This window comes from Mycteria americana, chromosome 11 (assembly GCF_035582795.1).
Source record: "Mycteria americana isolate JAX WOST 10 ecotype Jacksonville Zoo and Gardens chromosome 11, USCA_MyAme_1.0, whole genome shotgun sequence".
Taxonomy (NCBI): domain Eukaryota; kingdom Metazoa; phylum Chordata; class Aves; order Ciconiiformes; family Ciconiidae; genus Mycteria; species Mycteria americana.
Genome location: NC_134375.1, coordinates 16,264,209 through 16,281,210, shown reverse-complemented (window position 1 = coordinate 16,281,210; position 17,002 = coordinate 16,264,209). Strand labels below are relative to the sequence as shown.

The 17,002-nt window shown below is 38.7% G+C and overlaps 1 protein-coding gene across 2 annotated transcripts in view; it reads left to right on the top strand.

Annotated features, from left to right (window-relative positions):
- TAFA1 (TAFA chemokine like family member 1) overlaps positions 1-17,002 on the top strand; it is a 225,396-nt gene that overhangs the window by 164,800 nt on the left and 43,594 nt on the right. Inside the window, exon 2 of one of the 2 annotated variants that reach the window (XM_075513995.1) lies at positions 14,648-14,785. In XM_075513995.1, the coding sequence (XP_075370110.1) occupies positions 14,648-14,785 (138 nt within the window). Of the gene's footprint in view, positions 1-14,644; positions 14,786-17,002 lie in introns of both variants that reach the window. The other variant, XM_075513994.1, reaches the window with a different exon arrangement.

Below are 17,002 nucleotides of genomic sequence, written 5' to 3'. Positions count from 1 at the left end.
AATAATAATAATAATTCATGACCTTGATATAAGGAAGATTCTGGTTCATGTTTTTAAGGGAGCAGTCAGATTATTAAATCCCTCACTCAAAACTTGTGCCCAGCAGCCTCAGCATCTTCTGACATGACAATTATTTAGGACCTAGTGCTATCTCACTGAGCTAGAAAATTTCTCACAAGACCATCTCTTGGTCTGAGAAAGCCCTGCCATTAGATTTCTGTTCCAGCACCATTAATTCACTAGTCTGCCTCTCAGTATGATCCTGTGCTTGCATATCAATCCCTCAGAATGGTCTTTAAGTCTAAAATTCTGGCTTCAGTATGGCTGAATATTGTTTACTGATGTGAAAAGAAGTATCTGATCCTGAAAGTATTAACATATATATTCAGATATTGAAGAGGTGATTTGTCCCACAGAGAGAATTATGCTTTCTAAATAAGAGAAGGGCTACGATGCATGAGACTGTGAGAAGGTGATTGCAATATCAAAGGAGGAAATGGAATAAATGTACTTTCCAATTATTTCAGTAACTTACCTGCTTGATAGAGTGTGTAAATTATTGTAATTTATTTAGATGAAATTTGTGTAAGCAAAAGTATTTTTCTAGATGAACTAATTTATCAGAAAAAGAATTTTTTAGATGTTTTCTGTGGATTTCTTTTTGTGGTGATTGAAATAAGACCCACGTCCTAAAGCTATTATTGTAGCAACATGGATTTTCTGGCTGCATTACTTGTTCACAGATGGTTAGCCTTTGACATGGCAATGAGATTGCTCACTTCTGCAAGATGTTAGCACAGATCAATAAGAAAACTGTCTTACAGAGAGAACACCTGTTTGTCAACCAAGCCTGCCTTAAAGGTATTTCTGATATTACATTTTTGTTTGTTCAGTGGAAAGTCAGTAGTTTCCCTGGCTGCAGGCTTAAATTCCCTCTTTGTTAGTGTGCCATTTGATAGCAGTAAGGAGAAGAGTCCCTTTGGAAAAAGAGGGAAACCCATTTCTTTGCAGTGCTGGATATCTTAGTAAGCTGGGCTTAAAACTCTGTTCCTCTTACCCCATTTTGGGCCATAGAGGTATTGCAAGTGCTAGTTTAGTTTTCTGCCAAGCAAAAAATTACTTTCATCTTTCAAGTTTCAAAATAAATATTAGGGGACAGCTCTATCCAGGCTGTGGCTCATAGGAAACAGGGCCTCTGCCCATTTACCAGTGATATTAAAATATGTGTTATGACAGATGTCACTGAAGTCCAAGACTCATAATAAAAAGGATCAGAAAAATTTGAAGGCCCAGGAAATAATGTGAGTGGAACTAGAAAAATGTGAACTAATATATCTGGGGAAAAGAAGTATTCAAGTATTAATGCTGGAAAATTGCTAGCTGCTACAGTGGGGATGAAAAAAATAGGAAAGTGATGGCATTTTTCTCAAAGAGCAGGAGGTAATAGCCTCTTTCCTTGTTGAGAACACTGCTGGAAAGCACAGAGCGCCATTTCAATTAGATATGGTATTCCTCTTCCACTCTCAGACTGTTGGCTAGATTTTCTATTACATAGCATCTGTCTCTGTTTCTGTCTATCCCTTGTTTTTCATTCCTTGCCTATCTCCATAGTGCCTACATGCCTAAGCGTTAATAGATAAATACCTGTGTATCTAGTAGTTCATACACTGATGCTCAAATATTTTTGAAACTTGATTAACTCATGTTTGTTGTCTATGTTTTAGTTAACAGTACTGAAGAGCAGACCAGAGATAAATGCTGGGTTGGGAAAATAGGGCAGATTTCCTCTCTCAAATGGAGATAATAATACTCATCAACTTAAGAGCACAGAATTTTTATCACTGTTAATAATAATGTTATTGTTATATAGTGGAATCTTAAAAACATCAGTACCAGTGATGTCAATGATGCAGAGAAGAGCTATAGACATAATTAAGGTGATGGAGGCAGGCTTATGAAGAAAGATGAAGAGAAGCAGCAAATGCACAGCTTGGCTAAATGGTGATAATGATGATGGGGGATGTGATGACCGTCTAAAATGTATCTGACATCTGTAAACATAGAGTAGGGAATAGTTGTGTTCAGTTGGTCATAGCATTACAATTAAGGTTAATGAGGAAAACTGAGCAAAAGAAAACACGGAACATTTTTTTGCCGTTCAGCCCAATGGTAGATCACATTAAATGCTAGAATGGTATCTTCAAAGGATCCCCTGTTGCACCAGCAGAAGCCCAATTGCTTAAATAATGTGAAAATAAATTGAGCAAGATGCTCATGAGTGTGCAGAGGGAAACATTTTGATACTGGGAAAGGACCGGGCAAGATGACCTCTTCTGCTAATTTCCAACACTCTGTTAGAAAGAGTTGGCAGAGATGCTCTATTTCTAGTTTGCAGGCATTTCTCCTTTTTTTATTTGTAATGAGAGCCCAGTTTTTATCCAAAATGATCCAAAATTTTCAAGATTGGAAATTCAGGTAGCTGAACTGAGGGTTCAGAGCATTAGGGTACTTTCTCCGGGGGGGCTCACCTGGACCTGCAAACCCTGGATGCACCATGGGATGCACCATAGGATGCACCATGGGAGCCCCATGGGATGGCAGTTAAACCTGAGCTATCTGAACCAAAATATTTGGGGTTCAATTAAATGCCGTTTTTCCAACTAGCTCAAAAGCGGACAAAGCTGGACGTGCATCAGGACAAGTCTAAGAATAATCGACAGAAGGAGAACCATTTGCATGCAGTGCAGCAATTGGCACAGCATCTGCAGTGCATCAGACTAGCTGCTTTTCCTTAGGAAGCTGCAGTACATGCATAAGGACACGTGCTTGTTGGTTGGTTGGTTGGTTGGTTTTTGCATTATTGCCTTGAAATATATTGTTTAGTTTATTTCAGACTGAAAGTTGGATTATTTTTTTTCAATGTAAAATGGCTGCTTCGTGATCATAAGAGACATAGTTCAAGTAATTTCCAATTTCCTTCTCTGTCTGGACTTCAGCTTTCAAGATACTTTCCCCTTTTTGATGAGGATATGAGTATGTCATAACGTTTCTTGGCTGTAGTACTATATGGGAAAGAAACTGGAAATCATTAGCTGAAAGTAGTTGAGTTACATGAATTATAACCCCTCCTGAGACATAGGGATTTTAGCTTGAATTGAAATTTATTGATGTTTGTCAATGAAGTGTCAATTTAAAAAAAATGTTTAAAAAGCAACGTTAATTAAAAAAAGCCTTTTCCAAATTCTCAGAGATAGTATTTAGAGGAATACTGATCCTTAGCAAGGGTAAACAGGAGAGAGAAAAATAAATGCATTTTCTGCCTGGCCTCTTTGATTCTGCTAACTACAGAGCTCCCAGCACACTGCTACTGTTTAACTAATAAAAAATAAATTAATATGAATTTCAAGCCAATGCTGTAATGTATCACATGTTGCTTTCAAAGTTGGAAATTATTTGCTCACTAGACTTCATGTATTTCCACTCAAGTATGCAGCCCTTTTTATTCATATTATAAGGGAACAGAGTGAACTGAATTGCACATGTATTCAAAGAAGCAGTACAAATCTGAACAGGAGCCAGATGATCAATTATTAGGAGGTAGTACTGCATTGTGTTGTTCACCAGGAGCTTCAAGAGAGACGAGAAAGAAATTGTCAAAGAGAGAAACGTTCAATGCAGTTACAAAAAAGGTAAAAATAGAGAGAGAGGGGGGAACCAGAATAAATCATGGTTAGAATTGTATGCTGAGAGCTGGAGCGGAAAGACAGAGCAAATCAAGGAGACAGGAAATAAAATATTGCTCATCAACAGAAACAGGGAGGAGAGAGACATCAAAACATGGAGACTCATGCAAAAAAAGGCAGCTCGGGATAGTGACTGTGGGAAAATGTAGGGGAAAGGAGGTCTTGGGAATGTTTAAAGTAGTTTGGAAAAAGAGAAAATCAGCCAGACTTGATTTGTTTGAGATGAAACCATCGAACCACCACCGAACCAAAACAAAAAGAAGAAAATAAGAAGACCCAAAAGTTATCATTAAATAAAATATTGCCATTGTCCTCTCCCTTAAAATTTTGGTGAGGAGGAGGCAACCACCCTTCCACTAAGGCTCCCCATGGAAGTGGCCGCAATGAAGAGTTCAGTTTTGAGAACAGTAAGGTCTGAAGCTCATGTCATCCTCTGCTTCCCTCCCTCTTTCTCAGACGTAGTTTGGTCCCGACCAGTAGTAAAACAGCTTAATCGTGCTTAGGTCTGGATGAAATAGGTTATTTTGAGAGACAATTTTTTTAACTTGTTAATTTATAACCACAGTATAATAGTCTGAAAATTAAAATATTGCTGTTCACGTATCCAGTCTGTAACATTTACTGAAGTGTTTGACTATGCCTGAAACTAAATAAAGTTCAGTAATGAGTGTGCTATAAATTCCTTAGACTGGAGACTACCAGATTCTTCTGCTATGGATAATGTATGCAGCGTAAAAAAATTTCCATGCAAAAACAACTGATCGCTTCTGTTCCTTCGGTTCCATCCTCTGTCCTTCTGTACCATTGTACAGTCAGTTCCTGGCAAAGGTATCATTTTCTACTCAAATGTAGGACCAGCTGCTGGTGGTCACGGTGTGAATGACTAGGAATATATGAGGTGGGATAATGTGCACACTTGTCCACTGAAAAATGACTGAGAAATGATTGCTTGACATTGCTTAGCTGCAGCAGAGTATAGAATTTACAACTTCTGCTTGTGGCACACAGCACCTGTACAGTGACATTTTCATTACATATGCTGTAACGTATGGTCCTTTGTTTTCCTTTTTGTGGATTTTGTAACACGTGGTCAACCCCATTGACAAAAATGTTACTGCCACTATAGCAAGACAACTCATCTGTAAGAGATCCCATTCAAAACCTCTTCACTTTGATTCCACCCTAACATCTCAGTTTTATACATTGGCCAAATTCTTTTAGTCCCGTTCCTCCTTGTTATTTTATTTATTGCCATTCTTTGGAAGATTAATGTGGCTTCTGCACTGAGTATAATTCTCTATATCAGTCTGTCTATAGTATCTCTGCAATCCTAGCTCTTCATCACTGTACATTCTTTATGGATCACATTACTTTCACCACCCCTTATCTAACTACTTCATAAAAACCACCTCACACATTTATAAGGCATGACAAGAGCATTACCATAAACTATGTTACTCTGCTCAGTAAACACATCATAGACTCTCCATAGGCTAATCACCTTAGTGGATAAAATTACCTGGGGATGAATTTATCTGCTGCAATCATATCAAAAGACAAACTGTATAGAACAACATCGTTCTGCTTTTCCATCATTTCGTCTTGACTGAAAGCCTGGATTTTAAAGTTGGTTATTGCTGATCTTCTTCATAATCAGTAGATTTATTTATGAATATTTAATAGAAATCCTAAAAGTGTGAGATTTTCGTGTATCATATGAAACAATAAAGGATATGTTATGAGTGCAATAAGCAATTTTGGGTCTCTCTTGAGGTTGATGGGAAAAGTGGTATAGTTACTCGATTTGGAGAGTAGGCTAAAGATAAAGGCATTTAATAAAAGGATTAGGCAGTTTTAGAGATCGGGAAACATCAAGGTGCTTGAGGAAAGCCTGTTGGGCAAGAGCAAGACTCTGGCAGGACCAAACAGTGCTCGCATGGTTGACACAGAATAATTTCTAAATCCTTTCTTAGTAACTACATGTCATGCACACTTCTATATTCATTTCTCATCAGCAGCTGTGCCTAATTCACATATTTCTTATCAGCCTAATTATTCCATTTGAAAAGATAGTTATCCTATCTTTCTTTCATTGTGTGCCTTTTCTAAGACTGATTTAACTTAACATCCATTCTTTGGATGTCTTTTGCTGGCAGCAGTTAGACGAACAACATTTTGAGGGCCCAAGAACAGTATTCTGTGGTTCACCCAAATGTTCTTGCCAGGATATTTTCAGGCCTAATTCCACTTTGGATTTTCACTGTGCTCTGGCAAGGAACTGGAGATGCCAATATTGGAAATGTTAATTTCTGTTCAGCAGCAGCAATGTTCATTTCTCCACAGCTTTGTTACCTAGAAAATTTGTTCTGGGGAAGAATTGTGCAGCTGCAAAGCAAGGATCAGAATAGCATAGTAAGTCTTTTTAATCTCTAGTTTTATACCTCTGCCTGCAGTTTAAGTTATAGGAGGAGCACTGCTTCAATGCAGGCATATTACATCTGTTTTGCCCAAACAGGTTTTTTTTATCATCTCTGACAAATCAAATATTAAATTTTCCAAACCACCCAAGTGACTAAGGGCAAGATTTTTTTAAAGATACTTCCAGATTTCGTGCTCAGCCTTACTAGGCCTACATCATTTAGACCAAGAAATCCCATTTACAAGTGATATAGACATTTAGGAGTGTCACATCTCACTGAAAGTCAATGAAATTGAGAGTCATAATGCCTATTACTTTTTGATACGGAACTTAAGTTATTTCTCAAAAATAACATCCTTCTCTTTCTGAATTTTCAGTCCTGCCTCTTCACATACATCTCTTAATGGCATTCCAGAGCTGTAAATCCCACCAAAACTTCTAATTTCTAGCCTCCATTTCTCAAAGTTGCTGAAGTTGAATTTCCCTTTGAAGTAAAAAAATCTCATTAAAAGACTGAAGATTCCCACTAAGAGAACATTGGATTCTTGGCTGCCTCGTGAGTTACATATCTGCTTTTTGTAGTTCACCAATACAAGAATGCTAACAGTACCCATTACGATTCACTTTCAATACTCCCTGTGACAAAAAAGCAATCAAACGTATGGGGTATGTGTATGGTCGTCTGCAGGCGGCTCTGCCTGATTGCTTTCACTCTGCTGTCTATCAGGGACAGCATGCACACACAATAGGTGGGATTTTGTCATAAACTCTGTCATTTTTGTGTATGTGTATACTGTACACATGCATGCAAAATCATAATTAAAACTATCCATAACTCTGCTTCGATAACAGCTAGAAGAAAATTCCTCATCAGCATTCCTCTCCAGCCACTCTTGCCCTGTTGTCCTCTTGAATTCTTCAGTCGACGCTGGTTATTGCATTGCCATTTGAGATGCAATGTGCCAGAGGCAGTAGCTGCTAGAAGACTGTCTTGTTTTTCTGGATATCATTTTTCCTTTGATTCATCTTTAAGAGATTTTTTTTTTTTTAAATATGCATAAGAATAAGGTCCTGTGCAAATTTCTCAGGAGATCAATTTGCAAGGCTCTTTAGTAGAAAGACCTATTCTCTAGTGTGTATATTGGTTTGATATGGAAATCCATAAGCCTGCCCTAGATCCACCCACATCTCACATACTGGTGTGCTCTGGGTTTTCTTTGTGAATTCAAGAGTAGAATCCGTACCGTTTCTCCTTTACAAAAAATACTTATTTTTAATTTCTGTGAATAAACCAGTTCTTGAGGATCAGAGTCTATTCTGGGTGTAAGTATAAGAATCTGTAAATCTCTCAGATAAAAAGCCTCCTGTGGTTGATGGCAGAGAGCATTAGTAGAAAATTGTAAAAGACTATAAATCCATGTGCTAATTAGAGCTTTGTATATCCCTGCTTCCCCTATTATACTGAATGGGAAATAAAATACAAATGAAAAAAAAGAGTTAGTATTCAAATGAAATATTAACATTCTGCTGAACAAAATATTTTAAAGATATTATTTTCCTCTAGAAATTCTTTTGTTATGTTTTTATTGTGGAAAAGTTTGATTTCATGGAAATGGCCTTTTCTGTTGAAACTACTCTTAGAAAATTAGCTTATAGCACCATAAATAACCAGAGATGTCTGTGCTGAATGCACATTGCCCCTCTTAGCTTTTGAATTCTGACTCCAGAATCTATCAAAACTTTGGCTTAGTATGAAATTAATTTCCATCTGTAGCTGACCTGCTTTGTCCAGCGGTTCTCCTCCAGACTCTGACCACGTGTGCAATGGGTCAACACGAACCAAGACAATACATTTCTGGTCTTACTAGCAATAGGGTCATTATATAAGTGACACAGAAATCAGGGCCTGAACTGAACGGGAACATTGCACCACCCACCAGGAAAGAGGCCCATGGGCTCCTGGCTGAGCTGTGACCTCAATGAGTACTCTTTTAAGTGACCTAGACACTGGAAGAAGCGCAATAGGAGTTTGAAATTAACCACAAGGGGCAAATCCATGGGAAACCACATTTCACTAGCCACACTCCTCATGGAACTACTTGTTCTGGTCTTTTGTAAACAAATAGCATTTTCTTTAGAGGAGGTATCCTGTGTCTCCAGAACCCTTTCATAGCAGCATCATTCGAGATATCTCAACCTAAAACTTAATGACCCACAGTGGGAATCGCTTATGTTGCTGCAGTTGCATAGAGCCATCCCAAACTGAAAATAATATATATCTCACATAATGAACAATGAAAATACTAAATATTAATGAAAATGTAAATATAAATTTAGGGAAGAAACCACTGCAGTCTATTCTGATCCACTGGGCAAAAAAAATCCAGTATATAACCAGGAGGCTTGCGGAGCATTGTGCACTGTGTTACAAATCCCCACGGTTACTGTAACTCCATATATAATGAGTAGCCCATGAATCTATTTGTATCAGTTATCATAATGGGAAAGAATTAAGTATGGCTTAATGCTAACTTTTTATACTTGGGTCCATTTTTTATGGTACCTTCGTGCTACTTAAAGTTCATGGGCCACATTCAACTGTTTTGTAACTTCATTGGAACTGATGGCACTCTGGCAGCTGAGGTGCAGTTAGCCTTGACCTTATAAAAATGAGTAAAAACCCTAAGCCCCGTCTGATTGCTCTGCAGCCATTGTCACTCTCCTTGCGCATAAATGTCAATCCTCTGCATGCAGAAATGTATCCTGTAAGCTTCATCCTTTTCCTTCTGGAGAAGATACAGAGTGTCAGTGGATTATATGTAAAACAAAAATTGGAGTGTAATTGCATTGTGGCTATGAGGAGTCTTTTATTTGTTCACTTATGAAGTGGCTCGTGGAGTAGCATGGGACTTTGTTTTTCCATCTGTTACATATTCCTGTCAGAAGCAAAAACGTTATTTTGTAAGTAACATAGTAGTGGCTTATTATTTCTTAAAGTAAAGTAAAGTATAGTATTTTCCCCTGAGCGCAGTGTAGTCTGTAGTTCTGGCACATTAGCTGGCATAAACATTTTGATTAAAGCTTATGAATGTATTAATTACACCTGGGAAGTTTCCAAAGCTTATTCAAACTGCAAAGTCTTCAAACTGCGGTCCCCAAATCTGAATTCTTTTTAGCAAATGTAAAAATGGCTATCACAGGGTTGCCTTTTCTTTCTCTAGGATGTTTGTATAAAGACATGAGGTGGCAAGGGTGAAAATATTTTCACCCATTAGTTTCTGTAAGCACTTTTTCAGAAAGTCTTCAAGTGTCTGAAGAATTTTTACTGTCATGTTGTTAAACATTTGCTTGAAGTCTAAAGAATTTAATTCTGTTTAAAGTTTTCTCTGGTCTTCTAGGTCTAGCAACATCTGCATATACTTAAGCATTTATCAGAACATATGGGTATATGACCCCAAACAGGACGATAACACTGGAACATAGACTGTCTAGCTGAAGCTGTATAAATAGATAGAGCTATCAAAACCAGTAATAGTCCTAATGAACTCTCTGGAAATGTTGATAAAATTGGTCCATGTGATTTCCTTTGCTCGTATTCCCATGGTGGATTGCTTATGGTGTAACAGAGGGCAGAATTTGACCAGCAAAGTCTGTAAGTTGTTTGGGTATCGCTATTTTTTTGCAAGTAACATGAACAAGTTCTTACAACAACCTTCAACTGGATTAGGTTGCGTGGTGCATTGAGGATGAGATAGAAGGAAATGTAACAGAGGATCTGAATTCTAAAATCACTGGGCGTATGACCCCCAAAAGAAAGGCATATCTTATCTATCAACCGTCTGTGCCTCTGCCAAACAACCCGAGAAGTCTCACCTAAGCGGTGCTTTGCTCATGCATTCATGCACGCATGCATTCATTATGACTGACCTGCCCTAGGAAGGTCCATTAAATGGAACTCATTTCAAGCACAGATGGTCCTGAATAGCTTAATGTCTGCCTGGTGGCCAGAATAAGTGAATTCTTGATGGCCTTAGACTTCTGATCACATACATGCAGCCAAGGAGGAAATGAAAACATGTTTATCATTTTGATAAACAACCTCTCTCATTGCTGCAGGATGCTCCATGTAACTCAGCAGAGTCAAATACTATTAAATTGTCATCACTGTCAAAAAGAGAACATATAAGTTTTGCTACCTGAGTCATAGTTAATGACTTCCACGATGTATAACACAAATCAGTACTGCTGTTTGCCTTTTTTATGTTTGTTTACTGATAAGTTCAGGCTTGGCTAGAATACAGAGGCGAGTTATAATTTTGAAGTGCAAAATATGCTTTTATTATTACCTCTCAGCTAGAGATATAAAAAGCAGAGATGACTAGAAGATGGCTTTTTGGCTTCTGCCAGGCATGCGCTCAGACCCTATAGATGATTAGATATTTTAAATCACAGCCACCCACAGTAGGCTCATACTTATGATAAAATACTTCACTCTGTGGTGTGTAAACTCAAGGTGGTTTTATAACAGAGACAGAAATGAACATGATTTCAGGAGTTTAGTGTCCTCCAATTAGAATTAAACCATTTGCAGGAGTAACAAACAGTTGTCCCTGTTTTACGTAAGAATGATGTATAATTTCTACAGTTTCATATTTTAAGCCTATGCAGAACAAAGACTTCTGAAAGGCTAGGAAATATGAGCAGAGTTGTAATGCCACAGATAGTTGCCATCTTCAACAGCCCAGAATCCTTCCCAGCAGCCAATTCTGTCTCCCTTACTTTGGTAGGCATCACATTTCTTTCATGCAAAGTTGAGGGCAGCCTGTGAACTGAGCACTCAGAAAGGGTCAGCTGTCCTTACTATCAAGTCCTGCTAATGTTTGGTGTGAAGAGGATGTAAGTCATCTTAGGACATTTTCATTTACCTCCAAAGCTTCTTGAAGAAAGAGCAAAGTTATTCCTGATTTGCAAGTTCCTATTCCATTTCTAATCTTTTTCTGATTTTCTTGGAGCAGGAGGGAATTAAAAAAACATAAGCTATTTTTCTTGCTAGGTGGATAACGCAGCCACTTCATGAAATGTAGCTGTCAAAAAACCATTCAGAAGACACTTACTTAGAGGATTTTAGGGCCCTTTCCTCTCCTTTTAAGATCAGTGGCAAATCCCCTACTGACTTGAAAGAGTTGGATGAGGCTGTTATTGTGGAAACAAAGCCAGAAGCTACCGTAGGTCAATAGACCATAAACTTCCAAAAAAAGACATTGCTGTTCTTTGTGACAAGGATTTAAACTTTTGCTGCACTCACAGCCTATCAGGTCAATAATTCACATTTTCTCAGGACTCCCAGCCCTGTAACATCTCGCCAGGTCTTCCCATAATCTACAAGAACCACTGAGAAAAAAATCATTGGCTCAGGAGCAGAAGTCCTCAGATATTGGTATTACAGCATTTCTTGGCACTCTCCCTCCCCCCCAAAAAAAAAGGAAAGTTGGAAATAAATAAAAATCACAGAATAAAAAGGTACTTCACATATACATCTGAACATGTTCCATTTTTTTCAGTGGAAACTAGAGACTGATTCATGTTCCTCTCCCCTCTCTAACTTGTTTCCTCATTTGTACAGCTGAAATAGAGATTTAAGTTGAACCTCCCCCCCTGTATATTTGTGGTATATATATTTCTGTGGCTAACATAATCAAGAGTGTGCTTTTTCAATGTGGTGTTTTCCTAGTCTCACGGTGTCCATTTGTATTTGTCTGGGTACTTCTGTCTATTCCCATTTCGTATATGGCTTTTAAAAAGTCTGACATGTATGTGCATGGTTGCTAAAATATATACCAGCAAAACACATTGCATGCAATGCTCTCCAGTAGTCATTCATAGGCTAAACATTCTTTAATGGAAAAATCTGATTCCACATAACAAATTTTCCAGGAAAACCAGCTGTGTAACATGCATAACTTTCTCCATGCGAGATGGATTTTTTCTTCTGTGTCAGCACTGGGAAGGGTCTTTTTATTACTGTTATTATTATTATTTGCATTACAGTTATAGTCCATGCAGATAAAAGTTCCAATTAATGTACTTAACTGTCTGGTGGTAAAAAAAGTGGTTTTTCGTTGCTTTTATAGTTTCATTATGTTTTGCCACTCCTAAACAACTATACACTTCGAGTTAGATTCTTTATTGCTGCAGCAACTTGAGCTTCCACATAACAATTAAAGGTGTTATAAAGCTCATCCACCACAACCTATTATTTTGAATAGATAACCAAATAAGCAAGACTAGCTCATGTGGTTATTAGTACTCATACAGCAAATTAATAGAGAAAATTAAACATTTAGCTTATTCACAGATATTTACCACACAGTCTATGTAGTCTAAAATTAGAAATGCTTATTACTGCGTACATTATCTTTATTGTGGAGGTTGCAATCAATAAAATCACAAATCTTTCTTCTCTTAGGGCATGACCATAAGATGAATTAAACCAATGAGAATCTTTTCATTGCTTTCAATATGATTTGGATGGGGGAACAGGGAGTTTATCTGAAGAATTACTTCATAGAAAAATACAAGCATTTGGGGCTGAGTTGATTGTCACAATTCCTCTTACTCCTAAGAGAGACTTAAAAGACCGTTTGTCAGATGATGGCTTTCTGAATTGTTGGGATCTCTCTTCTGTGGCACCTATTGGCTTTCAAAAAGCTTGTGTCAGCAGGCCAAATGCACCTAATAGCTAATACATGAAGCATCATTTCTCTCCAGATGAGTTAAATATTTACTGCAGAGTTAGTCTTGTCTCATGCTTGCGAACTCATCAATGCTTAACCCCGTGACCAGGCAACCTGAGCTCATTTACCTTAATGGATGTTCACAGGCTTTCATCCACTGACTCACCTGAGAAGGTCAGTGGTTTGAAAATTTCATATTATAAAACTTTTCCACACTTTGTGGAGTCCCTGTTCATTGGTAGTTGTTGTACCACTTAATACTGCAGGTACACCATATGGCACACCACCATATGACCTTAACAGCATATAGTCAAGGGATATTCCTCCCTGCCCATCCACCCCAGCACTTCACTACAGAAATACCACATTTGTAGAATCACCAGGTAACAGGACTCGCTCCTGCACAGGGAGATGCCACTGGACTCCCAGACCTCTTCCAAAAACCCCTTGTTCACAGCCAGATGTGGATTAGCAGATTAGCATCTCCACACTGCTTATTCTTCTACCTGGCTGCAGGGTTACCATAGTGTTCAAAAGCTCCCGAAGTTGTTTCAAAAAGAAGAGTGAAAGCCAAAGATAGGGATAATGCTTTTTATGCTCTAGTAAAAGCAATGTACAGTTAGCATTTCATAGTGGCATAAAGTAATAATGCTTTTCTAGCAAACCTAGCAAACCTTCTTACACATCCTGCTCTTTAGTAGGCTGTGCACGATGTTTTGTGCTAAGTTTAAACAAATCCTGCCAAATTTATGCTGCAATTTCATGAAGTAGCCAAATACCTGTGGGGAACAGACTGGCACTATTAAATACTTGGTGATTATGAGCTAAAACCAATCTGAAGTAAGGAATCAAGAAATTACTTGGGCAGTGCATTAGCCCACTGTGGTGTCTCATCTCATTGCACTGCACTGCTAAGGTGAATGGGAATAATACTCTTAACACTTCATTTCTGTGCGTAGCATATGCCACAAACACCAAGTATTCATAAACCTTAAGCTACCGTCTATCTGTCTGTCACTCCTTTGTGTTCTCCACCTAATCAAACTATTGCAAATGTTCATAAAGAACAATTAGGGAGAAGACAAATTAAGCCTGGTGATCTTGCACACAACGGGAATGTTTCCTGCCCTTAAAACTGGCAATTTAGTGAATGGGGTAACAAAGGGAAGTGCTGTTGGACCATCCTGTAATCTGCAGAGGCTGATTGTCATTCCCTAAGGGCTGAGTACTGGTATAGAATCAAATATTTGGAGAAAAGCTTTTTTCTAGATGGATTCCCTTAGCCCCTGTCTTTGTACGAGAGAATATTTAGGGGAAGAGGCCTCCAATATTACAAGCATAAAATCAGCCAACAGTTGTTGCATATTTACCGTAGTATGTTACCTACTTACCATACTTATCTGAAGGTAGTATGTTACCTTCAGGCCCAGACCTTGACACAGGCATTTTTAGGCCAAAAATGCTGCTGATGTCAGAGAAGCTTCTAATATAAGACAGGCAAGCTATATCTACTGTAGAGGGACGTTTATCTGCATTTCCTATTAAAACTGAAGTATATCAGCACCTGGCTTATTCAGGAGCACACATAATGGGAGAAATAACGTTGTAATCCCACCCGTATAGAAGCCGTGCAGAGGCACAGACAGGAGCATGCCTGGGTGCTTTGATTAGCCACTGCTGCTCTTCCTAATCAGAGTGTCAATATTCTCTTTTTCTTTTTTCTTTTTTTCTTTTTTCTTTTTTGCCAGAAGGAGGAACATGTGAAGTTATAGCAGCACACAGATGCTGTAATAAGAATCGAATTGAGGAAAGATCACAAACAGTAAAATGCTCCTGTCTACCTGGGAAAGTGGCTGGGACTACAAGAAACAGACCTTCCTGTGTTGATGGCAAGTAGCTCCTCCTGTCTATATGTCTCTGTTTGTGTACCATCCAGTAAATAGCTTTAAGTCTATAGATTATGCATAGGAACTTTGTTGTGTTCTCTATTTAGCAAAACAGAAAAATCTATAAGCATAAGCATACATTTACACCACCTTGCCTGCTACTTTAGTGCATGGTTCTGTGCACATGGGTCGCGTTAAGATTTACTCACAAAAATGAGAGTATAGCATTCAGTATAGGCACTTAGATAAGTATAACAGAGTCTGTGGCAGGATCAAGCCCTTAATAAATAACTGGACAAAATGATCCCTTGCATCACTTCACAGGGCCTCCCTGGTGCCACACTAGTTTTGATTCATAAATATTTCAAAGGACAACAGGCATTCATTTTGATTTAATTAGCCATTTGAAAAGTCGGTGGCAAAAAAAGATAAATAAATGAATCCTGTGGTCTTGCCCTGTAACAAACGTTACAGAAAGCTAGGAAAAAATCTTTGTCTTTTGAAATCACTGGTCCTGTTTCTTGTCATGGGGATTTTTTTGCTGAAGGAAAAATACCATGTTATTTGTGTCTGGGTTTCATATCAGGTCTAGCTCCATAGGGTGTATTCCTCTCTGGGGCTCCCCTGCCACCACTGCAAGGTGAAACCATGCAGCAATCGGGTAGAAAGCAGCGGTTTGGAAGTGCTTAGCAAAATATAAATCGCATAAGAAGACAGGGAGTAAGTGGTACTAATCCCATTAGTTACCCTTCCCAAACAAGCCGCTCCGTGTTGCAGAATCCCTCTGTGCAGCAGCTTTGTGGAACAGAATATCTCATAAAAGTTCCTGCTACTCTTTATGGTAAACATCTGGGGACATTATTTATACCACCCCACAGCCCCAAGGCGCTTCAAAGAGCCAGGGCTCGTTTTGGCTAGAGTTGAGGTGGGCACTGCCCCCCGGGGCTCTCCTCGTCCTTCCCATGGCTGGATGTCTGCCGGTGGCAGCGTAGCTGCAGGTTTTGGAAGCACCCAAAGTTTCCACTTTGGGTCAGTCGTTTGGCATTCAACTTCCCCCCAGGTGAGTGAGAGGGGGGAGCTGTACAAGCAAACACTGGGAAAAACGGTTTCTTCTGTGTACCTTTCCTCAATCACATGCTGCAAAGGCACTAGCAAGGGAGCGGGCACTGTTCCAGCTGTAGCCCAAAGTTAGACAGCAGTGTTGGTGGGCACAGTGGACTGTGTAGACAAAGCTCTGAGGCTTGCACATTCGACACTGAAAAGATGAGAGGCTGGGGGTACCTTGGAGGGATGAGAACCTCATGTTTTGTCAGTGAGTGTTTGTGGTGTGTACGTATCCGGTTTATATATTAAAGGTAGAAAGAAAATGTTTTATTATTTCAAAAACATTTTCAAATTTTTAAATTATGAGGCAGTAATTCATAGCTCGTTACACTGGGAATGTGATTCAGCTTCTGAACTCATGACTAAAAACACGCTATGAATGCACCTGTGAATGATTATGCTTTAATCCACATTCTGTCATTCTGTTATTGCTTAATTACCCTGATAAAAAGAAGCTTTTCTTTTTCTGTTAAGCACACTCACAAAAACCTAAGTGAAACCTACAGCTGGTCTTAACCAAAGATCAGCTGTAGAAGCCTTGAAGAATTTCATGTTCTTCAGCAGGTCATGAAAAACAGAGGCACTGGGTAGAGCAGAGAGACACCATTAATTCAGATCTCATAATACTGTTCGGAGAAGAGGAGCTCAAAGAATGCTGTGTTAAGAAAAAAAGTCGGGTGCAGGTGTGGACTGGAGCCTAATTGCTCTGTCAGGATTACAATAAAAAGAAATGTTATTGTCTGGACTTTTGAAAGGAGTAAGGATAAAACAATGGCTAATATAAAAGTGCAAAGCTACTCCCATTGAAGTCACTGGTAAGACTCACAGTGATTTCAAAGCCAGCAAATGTGAACTACAAAGGAATGTCTTCCCCTTTCAAGTTTAGTTGTTGTAGTCAGCCCATAGCTTCTTTTGTAGATGGCTGGTGAATGGTTCCAAAGCCCAATATGCTGCTCATAAAAATTAATAGAAGGGGCATTTTCTTTGGCCTTTGTTTTATCCCAGACTTTGCTTTGTGACTTTTGACATACTGACCTGTTTTAAGTCAAAACTTTGACCTATTTAGTGGTTCTGTCCTTGCGAAGGCAAACTCCCAAAACTTCCCATGGGAGTCCC